Genomic DNA, 16,773 nt, shown 5'->3' with positions numbered 1-16,773 from the left:
ATTGGTTATGCAGATAAAAGATACTTGGTTGATCCACATAAGTCTTAGTCTCAGATGGGTTATTTACATACATATGGTGGCACAACTATATCATGGCGTTCAATGAAGCAAACATTAGTTACAACTTCTTCAAATCATGCAGAAATCATTGTCATTCATGAATCAAGCCGGGAGTGTGCATGAATGAGATTAATGACTCAACATATTCAGGAAATGTGTGGATTTCCTTTGAATAAGGACATTCCAACTACATTGTATGAAGACAGTGTTGCATGTATAACTCAGTTGAAGGGAGGTTACATTAAAGGAGACAGAACAAAAAACATTTCACCAAAATTCCTTTTCACTAATAATCTTGAGAAGAAAAATGAAATAGATGTTCAATAACTTCATTCGGCCAATAATTTGGCAGAGTTGTTCACAAATCATTACCAACCTCAATATTTGAGAAGCTGGTATTCAAGATTGGGATGCGTCATCTCTGAGAAATAAAATAATGTTTGCATCAGAGGGAGTAAAGTATGTGTTGCGCTCTTTTTTTCTTAGCCTAGGTTTTGGTCCAATGGATTTTCATGGCAAGATTTTTAAGGAGGCAGCAAACAATGTGTATAAGAATATATGTGTACTCTTTTCCTTCACTAGATTTTTTTACTGAATTTTTCTTAGTAAAGTTTTAACGAGGCACATTGTCGTTCAATGAACATTCAACGGAGAGTATTGTAAATAATTAGTAAGTTATTATTATGGATGTCCATAACTTCTAGGCATTACTCCTTTTTAAGTGTAGTAATTCTCATACTTCTACTGCCTTCTCATTGATCATTCACTCCCCCATATTCTTTCACACTTTCTTATGAGTTAATGTCATGTTTATCAGTTTATGACACCTTTTGAAGTTCTCCTATGTAATACTATAAATAGAGATTTTGAAGAAGATGTTCTACACACTTAAAAGAAAGATGAAACTTATATTATATTATTCTCCATTCTTCCTCTTGTCTTATTTTTTACATTACTATTTTTATTCTTAATATTAAAAAAATCATGCACATTATTCGTTAAAGTAACTTTTAACAATTTGAATGACCAAAATGGGAATTGATTTCATGTAGTTGTACAAGATTTTCTTGATTTGTAATTTTCTACCTGTCTTTTCTCTATAATGTAGGTTGACATGTGTTTCTTTCTGGTGCATACAGACAATAGAGAAAGTCAAAGATAAAGTATATTTTATTGTATATATTTGAGCATTTTTCACGAATCAAAAATATTTTTTGTTCTCTACTTAATGACTGAAAAGATGTACCTTATTGTATTTAATCACACAGCTCATTAGACAAATGAGCAGATAGAAACCTCAACTTAAAAAAGAAAAAAGATTGATACAGGTTTATATAATATTGATATACATTTATATACTACTTATATAATATGAATATATATTTATACATTATTTATACACTATCAATACATTACATAACTATTTAATAATATTGATACATACATATACAATATAAATATATTACATATATTACATATACACTACATAACTATTTATACCATATCTGTTACATATATATTGCTTATACGACATTCAATTATTAGTTATCAAAAAATAATATTAGTTATTAAATAAAAAGGGACCATTTAGTCACGTCTTTATACCAAGTCAAACCGTAGCTAAAATGCGAGGTTTTTTGATATTTCGGCTATTTTTTTTAATTAAAAATATGGCTATATTTATTGTAAACTAATTATTACTTTATTGTGTATATTTAAAATTATCTCTTAAAATAATATGTATTTTTTAAACTTGACCTGCAAAAAAAAATAAAATAAAGCAAGTATTTTGTCAATATTAAAAATAAAAAATAAAAAATAAAAAATAATAAATAATAATCTATACTATATTAAAAGTGTGAAAGGCCTTAGAAATATTATTTGAATATTTTTTTCTTCATTAAAAATCTTTGTTTTAGGCAAAATCTTCTTTTCACTATTTTTCTAATATTTAAAAATTAAAAATTAATTAAATATTTATAGTAAAACCTTTTCCTATTAGAAGTCATCAAAATTAATGACAACTAATATCTTTTTCATTAGTTTAAGAATTCTAAATCAACTAATTTAGTTGGTTTTAAGAAGATTTAAAAAAATTTAGAAATAAATATGAAAGCGTTAGAATAAGAAAAATATAAGAAGTACCAAGTTTTTTAAAATTTTCAGTAAGTAGCCAAAGATTTGTAAAGATTGAACTTTAAAAATAAGGAAAGATTTTAAATATAGAAGAAAAAAAATAGTCATACTACAAATATGATTCAAAATAATGTGTCCCTCTTACTCTTTAGCAGCAAAGAAAAGAAGTACTGTATAACAAACATAAAAGTGACGATTCATTAACCAATTGAAACTTCTAATGGTAAAATATATATGTGTTTACAATAAAATATATGTTATATTTACATTATTATATTAAAGTGTGAAGAATCTTTGAAAAGTGAATTGAACTTTTTGCACTTTATTAAAAAATCATCACAATAAATAAAATTGTCTAATTTTAAATATTTAAAAATTACACACACGTGCGATTAAACTAGTTATAATAAAAAAGAGGATCTAGCTAATGGCAACTATTTCACCTTATTAGATTTATAGTTTGGCTAAATATGTAATTGTTTTTGGCTATTACTATTGTTCTGATATTAAGGCTAAAAATCTGTAATGTATATTTTAAGATTCTATAGTTACGTAAAATTCTCTTTTTGAATTGGCTATACAGTGTTCTTTTCCCTTATTGAGGGAGCAAAAGTACAAGGAAAAAATTAATATCATATTAAATTGCATGACCATCTAATATAAAAGTTTAAAATATTAAAAATTGCTCACTTTTATTCTCAATCTTATCTTCAATAAAATACGTATAATGACTAATTTTAAAAATCTAGTTTTGTGAGGAAAAGTTATCCATGGTGGTAGACCAATATAAGAATGGTAGAAGTCATCGTATAATGCTTTTTTTTCTTTTTGGTGAACGTATAATGGTTATTATTGTCAAAGAAAACAAAGTAGAGGCAAACCATAGGAATGGGAAAGGGGAAAAAAAAGTAGAAAAAATGGTGGCAGGGGGAGAGGTAACGGAGAAGGGATAATAATATCTATAGTCAAATTGTCACCTATAAGATAGAAAAATTAGATATCCAACTAACAGATCCATTAATATTTTTTGATAAAAGATTATTTGGTTTGGGTGTCAAAAAAAATAAAAAGGTTAAGTTACATTAATTTCAACTCTTTTGAAGCTAATTACTCTTTATCTCAATTTTTGTTAAAATTACTAAAAATTTTGATTTAATCTATATTGATTGATCGTATTCTTTTGAATATATTACTTAAATTTATACAAATAGATCAAATACTTTTGAATGCATTATTTAATTTTAAATAAATACATCATATTTTTTAGTGATGTATTTAAACTTTTAATTAAAATAAAAAATTTATATAATTATTTAAAAAGATTAAGAGTTCAATAGTCATGATAAGTTAAGTTGTGTCTCTAATTTTTTCCAAAAAATGACAAAGATTCGGCCCTTTAGTAGGCAGTTGTAACTTGTAAGATCTGTTATGGACCTCATGGGACTGGTTGCGAACCTTTGGGCCCTCCATGTGGATCCCGCTCCTCTTTATTTTTTCTCCAATTTTTTTAAGTTTTTGTTTAAATTGAAGACACGTATTATAGTATTGAGATTTAGTTAGTTAAATTAAAGTTCTAATCATAATTATCTACTTTCTTATTTTTAGTTATGCTAGTTTAACCGCACGTACCTCACATGTGTAATATTTGGTTATTTAAAATTAAATAATTTTATCTATTACAAAGATTTTTAGTGATGTGTAAAAATTTTAACTCGCTTTTCGAAAATCCTTCACATTTTAATATAATAATGTAAATATAAATATATATTTTAGTGTAAGCACATGTATATTTTACCACCAGAAGTTTCAAATGATTGATCGATCATTACTTTTGTGTTTGTCATGCAGTACTTTTTTCTCTTGTTACCAGAGCCTAAGAGAGACGTATCAATTTGAACCATATTTGTGGTACAATTATTTTTCTTTGTTTTTCTATATTCAAAATCTTTTCTTGTTTTTAACATCAAATCTTTAAAAAATCATTGATTACACTCTTATTGTGTACATAAAAATTTTAAAATTTGGTAATTCTTAAATTTTTCTTATTCTAATGCTTTTATATTTATTTTTAGATTTTTCAAATCTTCTTAAAATCAAATTTAGTTGATTTAGAATTCTTAAACTAATGAAAAAAACTTTAGTTGTCATTAATTCTGATGACTTCTAATAAGAAAAAAGATTTTACCATAATTATATTTAATTAATCTTCAACAGTTAAATATTAGGAAAACTCATTAATTTTGATTACTTCTAATAAGAAAAGGTTTTATCATAAATATATTTAATTAATTTTTGATACTTAAATATTAGAAAAAATCATTAATCCTGATGACTTTTAATTGTTGACACCTAATTTTTTTCCTCCATAACAAAGTTTAATCTCGAGTTTCTTTGATTTTCAAATAAAATCACAACATCTATTTTGTCCGAATAAAAGATTTAAAGTATTTATCTGCATAATTTTGCCATTTTAAGTGATGATTATATATTATCATATTCAATTATATGAAATTATATAATTTTGTTACTTAAATATTTATTTTTACGGAATTTTCTATTTTAATCAAGGATTATCTTGGAAATAAATTTAAATAATTAAAATCTTAAGCTGAACATAATTTATTTGGATAAATGTGTGTTTGATTTTATTAAATCAAAAGGTCGGCATTAAAGGAGGAATTAATTCGTATCGAATTCTAATTTAATTTAATCAATCTATTAAATTTGACCATAATTGAAATTAAATTGACTACAATTGAAGTGCAATTGACTAATTAAATTTTAAGTTGGTCAAAATTTAAATAGAATAGGCTAAATCCTAATTGGATTATTTTTTAATAACCCCTAGTCTAATTGGGGTTATTTTCTAAAATAACCTTAAAAAATTACCAAATCCACAAGATCATCCCATAACACCCTTAACCAACAACTTTAGCAGCCCAATTATCCTAGCCAATACTAATAACAATAATAGCCCATTACACAGTCCAAACTGCCCCAACACCAGATTAACCCGACCCGACCCACTTGTTGTTCTTCTCCACATAACAGCAATAAACATCAACTGATAACAACACCAAAAAACAGCAACAGCTTCCAGCAATCTCAACACACCAACCCGAAAACAACTCCAACATTATCAGCTTTGACCAGTTATCACCAACCCGATAACGACCCAGCAAAATGGGTCTAACTTCGGCGATCCGACGGTGACCCAAACCCACGTAAAACACCAAGTGCAACCTTATCTGCTTTTGAATTTTGAAGTTCAAAATTGGTATCAAAATTGTACGAATTCCAGCTCATTGAACAACCTTATCCTCAATTCCAGATACCCAAAATACCCTTCAATTTATTTTATCCCACATCGATGAAAACTTGAAATGGAATCCTCAACTCCTTTTATAAAAAGCTCACTGTGGAGAAAATTAAAGCCAAGTCTCAAAGAGGAGAAAACCTTGAGCAAAAAGTATTGTAATATTTTTCAAATTTTAGCTAAGAAAAGTCTTCTTCGATTTTTGGAAATTCCGATCGAAATTCTTATAAGATTCTTTTTGAGCTTAGAATTCCGATTAGTGGTAGAAGTGGAAATTCCGACGAAGCTCGAGTTCTATTTTACTGCCCCAAAAGAGGTAAACCCATCTTTCCATTTTAATCTTGTTATTGTTTTCTTTTTCTTTATCCCCTTCTTTATAATTTCGTAGTTACAAATGTTGTTTACTGGAAAGTTCGCTGTAGAATGCTTCAATGACCGTAGAATGTGATTTTTTCAATAATTTCATAGTTATAATATTTTTTGTTGGTAAGTTCGTTGTAGAAGGGTTCAATGGCCGTAGAATGTGATTTTCTTTATAATTTCATAAGTATAATGTTGTTTGCTGGGAAGTTCGTTGTAGAAGGCTTCAATGGCTGTAGGATATAATTATGATGATCATAATTATGTTTTTTAGTCGATATTTATCCCGAATTTTATTTCACTATTAGCCATACATATCTCGTGCTGGTTTTGCTACTATAAAATTTAGGATTTCCTTATCTTCTTTGTTACTTGGATAATATGAATCTCAATCTAAACGGACATGGAGATGGTGTGTTGATCCTAAAGTTCATAGTTTTTAATCTACATTCTTAGTGAATTTTTTGTGAAAAGTGTTTACTAGTAAAGTTCATCATGTTAAGTAAATCTGTTATTCCATTTCTTGATGTGTTTATTTAGGCTAGCTTAGAATTTTATTTGAATTATTCTTTGCTAAGCGATGGACTATGGGTCCTAGTTTGTTCTCTTTTTCTCCATATACCTGTTATGCACTTAGGGTCTCGTGTTCCTTTTCAGCGTTTAAGAAGTCATCTTGATTGCCTTATCTCTTTTTGTACGCAACAGAACAATCCTCATTCTTTTCCTTACTCGCAATGTCAAAGAGAATTAGAGGAGTTAGTTCATAAGTGGAGAAAATCTCATCTCAAAATGCCTCTATGACTCGTTTGACGAAAAGTACTTGCAGACTTGTCAAATAAAGGATATGAATTATGTTTTCTTTACGGATATTGCTTATTTTCTCACTCTATGTTCCTTTTCAAAAGATTATGTTGTTTGTTGCCTTTATGTGTTTAATTAAGTTAATATCTCAAAGCTTTCTTTTTTTAAGAAATTCTGAGTAAAAGGAGAAAGATAGGAAGAAAAAACTGAGTCAAATCCGTGTGTTTCTTGTATGTTTTCCTTTTATATGTTGGTCATGTTAATGTTTGGGACTATTCCTTTATATATTTGTCACAAACTCACCGACTTAAATATGTTCGTAACACATTATTAGGAAACCAAATAGATCACGTCTCATGGTGAATCTTTATATTGTTTTGATGAAAATGGTTTGATTTGTCTGAGTATGTCTCTTTCCATCTTAGACTCAACTTATTGGCAAGATCATGACAAGTTTGCTCCTAAATACTTCTTTAGGTAAGGTTAAGGATCACTCAAAGAATTTTGAACTTTAATTTATCAAAGAGGGTGAAACAATTCACAGACTTTATTTTCATGTGTTTTCTTTGAGATGTCTTATTTTGTGGAGCACCTAAGATGATTTTTTATTTTTCTTTCAACATCAGTAGAATTAGTTCTCTTTTATTAGGTTCTAATCCTTACCCTTTTCTATAATGTACCATTTGCCTTGAGCTTAAAAATGGGCTCAATTTCTCCTCACATTTCTTTATGGACCATTGGGGCCCCCCATCTCTATCGAATTAACTTCGAGAGTCAATTGTGTGGTGTATCGATGCGAGAAGACGGAAGAAGAAGATGGGTTGAAACCCATTGACAAAGTGGTTAAAAGACTAGAAAGTCTCGACTTTATTTGTCTTGTTTTTATATTTCGTTTCCTTATTTAGCTATTTATCTATTCATTCATTTGGGCCTCGAAGCCAAAGTTGTAAATTAATACAAGTGAAGAAAATTTTGGGACCAAAGGGCCCGAAAATATAGTTTAGGACAGGTTATGGGCCAAAAACCCAATATTTAAATTAGGATAGGTGATGATGGGCTAAAAGCCGAAACTAGCTTAGGACAAGTTTATTGATTTGGGCCTCAAAAGCCTAAACCTCGTAATTTCTACCCACCCCCTTTCTATGCTTATTTGCTATTTATTTTCTTAGACCTAGTTAAATTCCCTACTAAGTCGTCAAAATTAATTTTCCTAAATTACTTTCTTTTCAAAAACCATCTTCTCTTTTTTCAAATATAGTTAAAGGTATATGTCAAATAGTCCGGATAGCCGTAAGTTAGCGGACATTTTAGGTGCCTTAAAAATCTTCCTAAGATGTTAATAAGAACCATTTACCCAAAATTTTCTTAAAAGCCTAAGTCTTTTTTCTATTTTAAGACTTAGGATTTTCCTTAAAAGATTTCTTAATTTCCTTTCAAATAAATTAAGTGGAGACTCTGTAATTTCTTAGACTATTCCAAAATTTTCTTTAAAGTTTTGAAATAGTTTAAAAAGTCAAAATTAATATTTTCAAACCATTCAAAACCGAAAAAGGATAAAACAGAAATAGCGACTCTGCTAGGGATATTAACTAGGTTCTAACCCAATATTTGAATTGGCTTCTTTGACTAATTATTAAACTATTTATGTTCTTATATATTAAAATTCTGTGAAATTTAACTGTTACATTTCATGGCATAATCCCGCATGATGATTATTAAATCTTTTAGGATTTTGTGGATGTCCCGGTCCCTGTTGATCAACTCCAAATGTTGGGAATACAACGGTTTACCGGTACGTTAGGCGGTCGGAGGCAGTTCATATTTCCTAACCCAAGTTGTCCGCTTAGGAACCTGCGTCCAAATTCACTCTATCCACCCAAGATAGAGCTAAACCAAAACCCTCTTTTAGGAATGAGCCTAGGATGACCCAATGTCCGAGGGGGTATTGGGCCTATTAGAAAACCTACCATGTGTCTATTGGCCACGAGTCAATTAAAGACAAATCATATTTATATGTTAAAGAAATATATATGATTTAATCCAATCCATTATCCTTTGGGGTAGGGGGAAGGCTTACTTTATTTTCTTTAGTATAAGGACGCTTCAATCATCCACCAATTGAGGAAAAAAATTAAATTAAAGCGAGCCAGGCAAGAGATTGACTATTACATGATTCCCTAGACTTATGATATAGAGCACAGTTATATGGGAATCACTTGATCAACAACAGATGTCGCCTATGACAAGAAGTAGACAAATCTAAAATAACGAAGGCCGATAGAAGAGCATCTAGGAACTAGTATGTCCTATCCTCTGCATGGGACATTGTTCTTTTTCTCATGTTATTTTTCCTTTCCCTAAAGATTGTATCCCTTTTGTGCAACTTTTGTAAGCATTGATGCCCTTTATGTATATCTATGTTGATTTGGGGGATAATGGATTGGTTTTAAGAAGCATATATTTTCTTCAAAATTTGCTAGTCCAACCCTTGGCTCAAATGGGTCACCCCAACTAGGATATACATTTATTATGTGATATAACTTCCTTATGTGTTTATATGTGCTTGTGTGAATCAAAGACAAATTTATCCACTATGCTCCCATGGACCAGTTTGCCTATGAGGAAAACAACTCTATATGGTTATTTCTTGTCAAATATCTTACATTATTTATCATATATAGGAACTAACACATCTGTCTTTTAGTTATTTTACTTTACAGATAACAGAAAACTACTTCGTGTTGAAACAAGCTGGCAGAACATACTTACTTTACCCGGTCAAAAGTTCATAAAATCCCATCCCCTAACCATCATTCAAATATAACTGGAAGCGACAAAGATAATGTGTTGACCATCAGGGACAATGTGATAGCAAAACAAAGCGAGATGATTGCTGAACTCGCGAGAAAATTGGAAATGCTTCAAGAGGAGATGAACCATAATGGAGATTTAGCTAATCTGGCCATCGCCGTCAATGCTCCCGCCCCAGAAGGATACGATACTCCACTCCAAATTCTTCCCCTCAGTACACCTATTCTCAGGAACCATCCCAATAACATACCATCCTCCTCTGCTTCCTAATTACCCACAGATCCCATAATCAATTATTCTTCAATTCATGTTGTCCAAAACACTAATCAAGAAAATAACCCAGATGCCAACCATCCATAAAATCCATCCTTAACCCTACAAAATCCATATCCAAATCCACAAAATTCCTTCCCACATCCCTAAAATCCTTCTTCAAACCTACAAAATCCACTTCCAAATCCGCAAAATCCATCTCCAAATCCACAAAACTCATTTCTAAATCCACAAAATCCCTCTCAAATTTCACCAAACTGCTTTAAATTCCATAAAATATTCTTAATTTCTAAGACGTCCTTCCCACCTACCACCCAATCTTTTCTCATCCTCAAAATAAAGATACCCTCCCAAATCCATCTCATGTCGTCATATCCCTTGATATTTATAATCTCGAGGTAAACCATTACGAGGAGAAGGAAAAGAGTAGAGGACTGATCATGAAAAGAAGTTGTTTGCCATAAATGAAGAGATTATGAGGATCAAGGAATCTTATGGAGCAAGCAATAATGATACTTTGAGGTACAATGATCTGTGTGCTCCCCAGAGTGGATCTACGAAGGGTACAAGGTCCCTGAATTTGAAGTATTTAACGGTATCGAAAATACAATGGCCCATATAAGAAGGTATTGTGATCAAATGGTTGGGGTAGGAAGAAATGAGGAATTATTGATGCGCTTATTCAATCGAAGCTTAAGTGGTGAAGCATTAGATTGGTTCACGTTTCAAGAACTGAAAAGATGGTCTAGATTGAATGCATTGGCTAAAAGTTTTCTTGATATATTTGCATTTAACGTTGAGATATTCCCTATTTGATACTCACTAGATCGGATAAAGTAGAAGAATAATGAGTATTTCTGAGACTATGCCTTCTATTGGAGAAAAGAAGCTGCTAAAGTACAACTTCCCATGTCTAAAAAAGAAATGGTATCAGTTTTCTCTCACTCTTAAGAGGGAGAATTTTATACCAGGATGGTATCCACGGTCCGAGCAACTTTCACAGATTTGGTTAAAATTAGGGAATTGTTAGAGGAAGGCATCCAAATAGGAAAAATTATCAAAACCCCAATATCATCTGGATCTTTTGCGTTCCCATTGAAGAAAATAGAGGATATAACTGTGGTATCTACTAATTCTGTTGATAAATTAAAGAAGAAATTCAAGCCAAGGAATGTTCTTTCCTCTCCACTATCACCAAGTTTTCAGCCTGTATTCTACGACCATTCCCAGTACCAAGCTATACTTCCAAATATCCAATCCCAATACCAAGCTCTACCTCCAAATATCCAATACCAATCCCCACTTACAAATATTTTACCCCAGTACCAATTTTTGCATCCAAATTATCAGTCTCATGTTCAAGTTACCCTTCCAAACAACCAAATAAATGTCCAAGTGCCTCTAAAATATTATCAAGTACCTCCTCCCACTAATCAAAACCAGTATAACCCTCCACGTCTCAACAACAACAACAAACCCAGTGTATTCCCACTTAGTGGGGTCTGGGGGGGTAAGATGTACGCAGTCCATACCTCTACCTCTGATGAAGTAGAAAGGCTGTTTCCGAAAGACCCCCGGCTCAAGTCACGAGATATCACACAAACACATAGTACAGCACAGAAGCAGATGACATAACATAGATACGGCACCCATAAGGAATATAAAACAGAGTAAAGCAGGAATGCAGGAATATACAGCAGAGGAAAGCACACATATTCGTAATAAACATGGAACACGGAACACGGAACATTGAATACGGAATCATAACAGGAATACACCCCCACCAATTTATTCCCTACACTAGCGACCCGAACTGGCCCTAATCCTCTGCCGTAATTCGCATCTTCCATACCTTCCTATCTAGGGTCATGTCCTCGGTGAGCTGTAACTGTTCCATGTCCCGCCTAATTACCTCACCCCAGTACTTCTTCGGTCTACCCCTACCCCGTCTAAAACCATCCAACGCTAGCCTCTCACACCTACGGACCGGGGCATCCATGCCCCTCCTCTTCACGTGTCCGAACCATCTCAATCGTGCTTCCCGCATCTTACACTCCACTGAAGTCACACCAACCTTCTCCCGGATAGTCTCATTCCGAACTCTATCCCCTCGGGTCAGTCCACACATCCAGCGCAACATCCGCATTTCTGCCACCTTCATTCTTTGGATGTGGGAGTTCTTAACTGGCCAACACTCCGCTCCATACAGCAAGGCCGGACGGACTACCACCCTATAGAATTTGCCTTTAAGCTTGGGCGGCACCTTCTTATCACACAGCACCCCCGATGCGAGTTTCCACTTCATCCATCCCGCCCCAATACGGTGCGAGACATCCTCGTCAATCTCACCGTTACTCTGGATCACGGACCCGAGATACTTGAACTTATCCCTCTTCCCTACCTCCTGTGCTTCTAGCCTCACTACTACCTCATTCTCCCGCCTCACGTCATTAAACTTACATTTCACATACTCTGTCTTGGTTCTGCTCACCCTGAACCCTTTAGACTCCAGAGTTTGCCTCCACAACTCTAATTTGTCATTCACTCCATAAGCTGAAAGTTGTACCAATCTCTTTGAAAGATTGACAAAAGCTGGTTATCTACAGCCTATTCAATTGAAACCTACCAATCCCAATTCCCGATTCTTTTAGGCCAATCAAGTCTACACTTATCATTTAGGAGTGTCCGGGCATAATAATGAATATTGCATCTACCTGAAATACAAGATCCAAGACTTGATTGATCAGAAGATTATCACTCTTCAGGCATCGATACCAAATATCACCAGTAATCTATTTCCTAATAATGGGGGAGCCACGTTTAGCATGATCCAAATAGAAGAGAATGGGTATCTAGAAAAATTATTATTAAGGTGGATTCAAAAAATTCCAAAAAATAGAAGAAGTGGAGAAGATAGAGAAAGTCGTGGCTGCCTTAAGTGTCTTGGGTAAGAATTTAGAAGGAATTATTGAGCCCATTATGGTGCCAGAAAGAGAATCTAAGCATGGGTTAGGATACTAGCAAAGAAAGGAAGAAGATATTAAAGATAAATCAAAGATGAGTCTATCTAAACCATTTTCACTCCTGTACTAGTCATTTTCTGTGCGTGAGATATCAAAAAATGATGGTCTTGGGGATCGGATAGTAAATCTGTTTGAGGGATACAATGCGATAGTAAATCTGTTTGAGGGATACAATGCTATACCAGAGTATTTCTTAAAGTATGGTGGGGTAAGGAAGGTTGTACCAGGAGAGGCTTTGCAAAACTGGACCTCCACTCCACTTATAACTCGTCGCCCGTCGTGGTAGATGAAAGGGAAAATACTAGTAGTTTTAAAAACCAGTGATGATCCAGAGGAGTCCCCATGATCCACCCTTTTACATCTCAAATTTTCTTTTCGTGTTTTACTGCATTCAGTCATGATTCAAATACCATTGGGGTGGGCAGGCACCTTTAGCCGTAATGGACCGAGAGCACCAACCCGTAACCTTGTACTTTCATGCATGTAACTATAATATTCAAAGGTACTTCTAAGTATGGACATGATGTATTAATGAAAACAAACCATGTAAATTCACCCAAACCTACATATGCATGACTTGGCCATTGGGGCCATAACGTTAAAAGAACACAATGCTACCATACTTAAATTTACATTGGTCTACAAAGCCTCTAAAAGCTACATGGACTTAGTTAAGGTCGGGAAAAACCCCTGCCTTACTCATAACTATTGTATAATACCAAAATATATATAACATACTCGGAAAGCCCCAAATCAACTTGGAGCTCACCAATAAATATTTAATGTCCTGTGCTTCTATTGGGTGGTCTACCAGCTGGAGTACCTGTACCTGCGGCATGAAACACAGTGTCCCCCCCCCCCCCACACACACACAATGGACGTCAATACAAAGAATGTACTAACTATTGAGTATGTACGACATAAAGGTACTATAAATAAGACAAGAGATCAACGAAATCAGATATCAATAAATAACTATATAGATAAGTATAAAAAACCAACTTTTCTTGTACTCGTGGGATCATGTACATTACATCCCTTACTTTGCTTTATTCTTCTTTACTTTATAAAATTATAAGGCATGATACAAATTACCAGCTGACCAGTGGTAAAAGAGGATGACCTATCCTAGGCATTTTAACCCTTGGAATACGGTCCTCATAGATACATAAATCGGGATCGACCCATGATAGCCTTTCCTTTCACCCCTGGGATACCACCCGTAATGATTGGGATTGACCCATGCTAGGTGTTCCTTCCAACCCTAGGATACCACCTAAGAATATATAGATTCACTTCTGATCATTCTTTTATCTTTAAAGTTTCTATTTTGGCTATCATGTATTAGATTTAGAACTTTGGACCAGTAGCAAAAGGTATACAAATATGCACTGGATGCAGCAACAATAAGGTAGAATGCAAAAATAATAGAAATATAACACATAGGAGCCTAACTAACACCATAGGCCATGCTGGCTAAGAAAATGACTCATAAATCTCGTTGTTGAAAACATCTATATCATACTAGTATTTAGAAGGGCAAATGTGCAGGTCTAGTAACAAACACATCTTTAGGTACTTTAACCCCCTAACAAGTTGGAATAAGGTTTTTAGTCACCTTGAAGGTTGTATGTTGTCTTTATGTACAATTTGAAAGAAAAAGTGCTTAGTAAGCTTACTTAGTAACACGAGTTTGATTCATACCAAAGAGTATAGGATCAATGAACCGTACATATCTTGTCACACAACTGATCACACATTTACTTAACATCCTCTCTTTTAGATTACTAATCTACAATAGTATAAAACTAGTATTAGTAGCTAATTAACACATTCATGCCATTTAAACTTACCAAAATAGTAACCAGGTAGTAACCCATAATTAACTAATCCAAGGGTGTTCTTTCAACCTCGTTCTTCTCGAATTAAATTCACATGCAATGTAACTTTTTATAAGATCCCCCTTAATAGTTTTATCTTTATTGTACTCTCAAAATGGTATATCAAGTGGTGTGGGTAGTAAGATTACGCAACATTTAATTTGTTGATGTACCACTATACCATCCTTCTACTTTTTAATAAAAACTATTCACACTTTACCCCCAACACCAACCAAACTTTCCCCAATATATATACATAAAACAGTTCTAAAATAGCCCCAAATATCCCTTAATATGGCAAGCAAAAATTGAACTTGCCATCCCTTGGGTTCTTAACAACAATATATACACAATTCTCTACCAGCACATGTATATAAGAAAAAGGCAAAAATGGACAGTAGTCATACCTTAATTTTTGTGACAGTTTATTCTCTAATGTATACCTCTTCAATAACTTGATTCCTTTAGCTTGGAAGGAAAGTAAATCCCAAGAAACCTAGTGGATTTATAGGTTTGTTGTATAGCTAAGAGAGAACAAGAGAGAAAGCCTAGAAAGCTATTTTTTGTTTAAGTTAAAATGAGCTAAAGGAGCTGGTTTTAATCCCTTTAAAAGGGCTTCTCTTGGCCGACTATCATGGCTATTTTTGGGCCATAATTTTTCAAGTAGGTGATGCACCTACTTTCCCATTATATTGGGCCTTTTTAGATCAAAAACTATTGGTCCTTGGCTGCCCATTCTTCTCATTTTCTCTTCTTTAATTTGGGCCAGAATTAATTTAAGTAGGTGGTAGTGTACTTGGCCCAATAAGATGGTCAACGTAGTCTTAGTAGGTGATGCACCTACTTAGTTCTTAGGTTGGTCAAAAGTTCAAAGTAGGAGATGCACCTACTTGCTTTATACAAGTCTAAAATGGGCCTTTAACATATTGGACTTTTGGGACAAATTTTGGTATTGGGATGCTCATTCTATTCAACCATTAATTTACTTAGTTTGGGGCCTTAAATTAGCCCATTAATGTAGGCCCAAAATCTGGTCCATTGGTTTTAGACCTATTAACTTGATCCATGTGGCTCAAGTAGGTGACTCACCTACTAGCTTAAATAAGTCAAGCAAGCACCTTAATATTTTATTCCATTTTAAGATCAAAATACTTTTAGTTAAACTTAAAACTTATGTACACTGGGTCACTTCATAATTTAGACTCAAATACTTACTTACAGGTCCATGTTTAAATACTCCCATTGATGGTAACTTGATTGTACCACGTTTCAATAAATGTGGGAATTCCTTCAAACCTATCTTACCATCACTAATCACATAGGATATCGAGCCCTTTACCTAACCGATAAGTCTATATCAAGTGCCACATAAGTAGAACTAGTAAACACAGAATATAGGGTGTGACATCCTCCCCCGCTCTAGAAACCTTCGTCCGTGAATGCTAGCATAACTAGCTAGCCTAAATGAATATAAGACTAAATTTAAACACACTGTTATCCACATAAAAGTTATGTATTTATACTTTCTTTTTAATGCCCCAAATCAGCATCTGTGGACATTGTCTTTGGATTCGAATAAATGAGGGTACTTTGACTGCATTGTTTCTTCGGCTTCCCATGTGATTTCTTCTACTTGCGGGCTCCCCCAAAGCACTTTTACTGTAGGTAATTCTTTATCTCTTAACTTCTTAACTTGCTGATCTAGTATAGCAGTAGGCACTTCTTCATAGGTGAGTTCTTCCATAACCTGTACATCTTTAGTAAGAGTAATATGAGATGGATCACATATGTACTTTTGAAGCATTAATACATGAAACACTGGATGCACCATTGAAAGCTCCTGGGGTAGTTGTAACTCATATGCCACTTGGCAAATTCTTTGAATAATTTTATATGGCCCCATATAGCGTGGACTTAGATTTCTCTTTTTACCAAACCTCATTACCTCTTTCATTGGTGACACCTTCAAGAATACCCAATCATAACAAACTCTAACTCTCTTCTTCTAACATCTGCATATGATTTATATCGGCTTTGAGTTATTTCTAACCATTGTTGTATCACCTTAAGTTTTTCTATAGCTTGATGAACAAGATCTGACCTAAATAAGGTA

General features: G+C 33.2%; 1 protein-coding gene across 1 annotated transcript; it reads right to left on the bottom strand.

Moving 5' to 3' along the window:
• Positions 1 to 16,203: 16,203 nt before the first annotated feature.
• Positions 16,204 to 16,563, bottom strand: LOC124887825. Its single transcript, XM_047397741.1, has one exon. It carries the CDS (start codon positions 16,561 to 16,563, stop codon positions 16,204 to 16,206), a length of 360 nt encoding a protein of 119 aa, XP_047253697.1.
• Positions 16,564 to 16,773: the final 210 nt, after the last annotated feature.

Source organism: Capsicum annuum, chromosome 10 (genome assembly GCF_002878395.1).
Source record: "Capsicum annuum cultivar UCD-10X-F1 chromosome 10, UCD10Xv1.1, whole genome shotgun sequence".
Lineage (NCBI taxonomy): Eukaryota > Viridiplantae > Streptophyta > Magnoliopsida > Solanales > Solanaceae > Capsicum > Capsicum annuum.
This window is presented reverse-complemented; position numbering and strand designations above follow the sequence as displayed.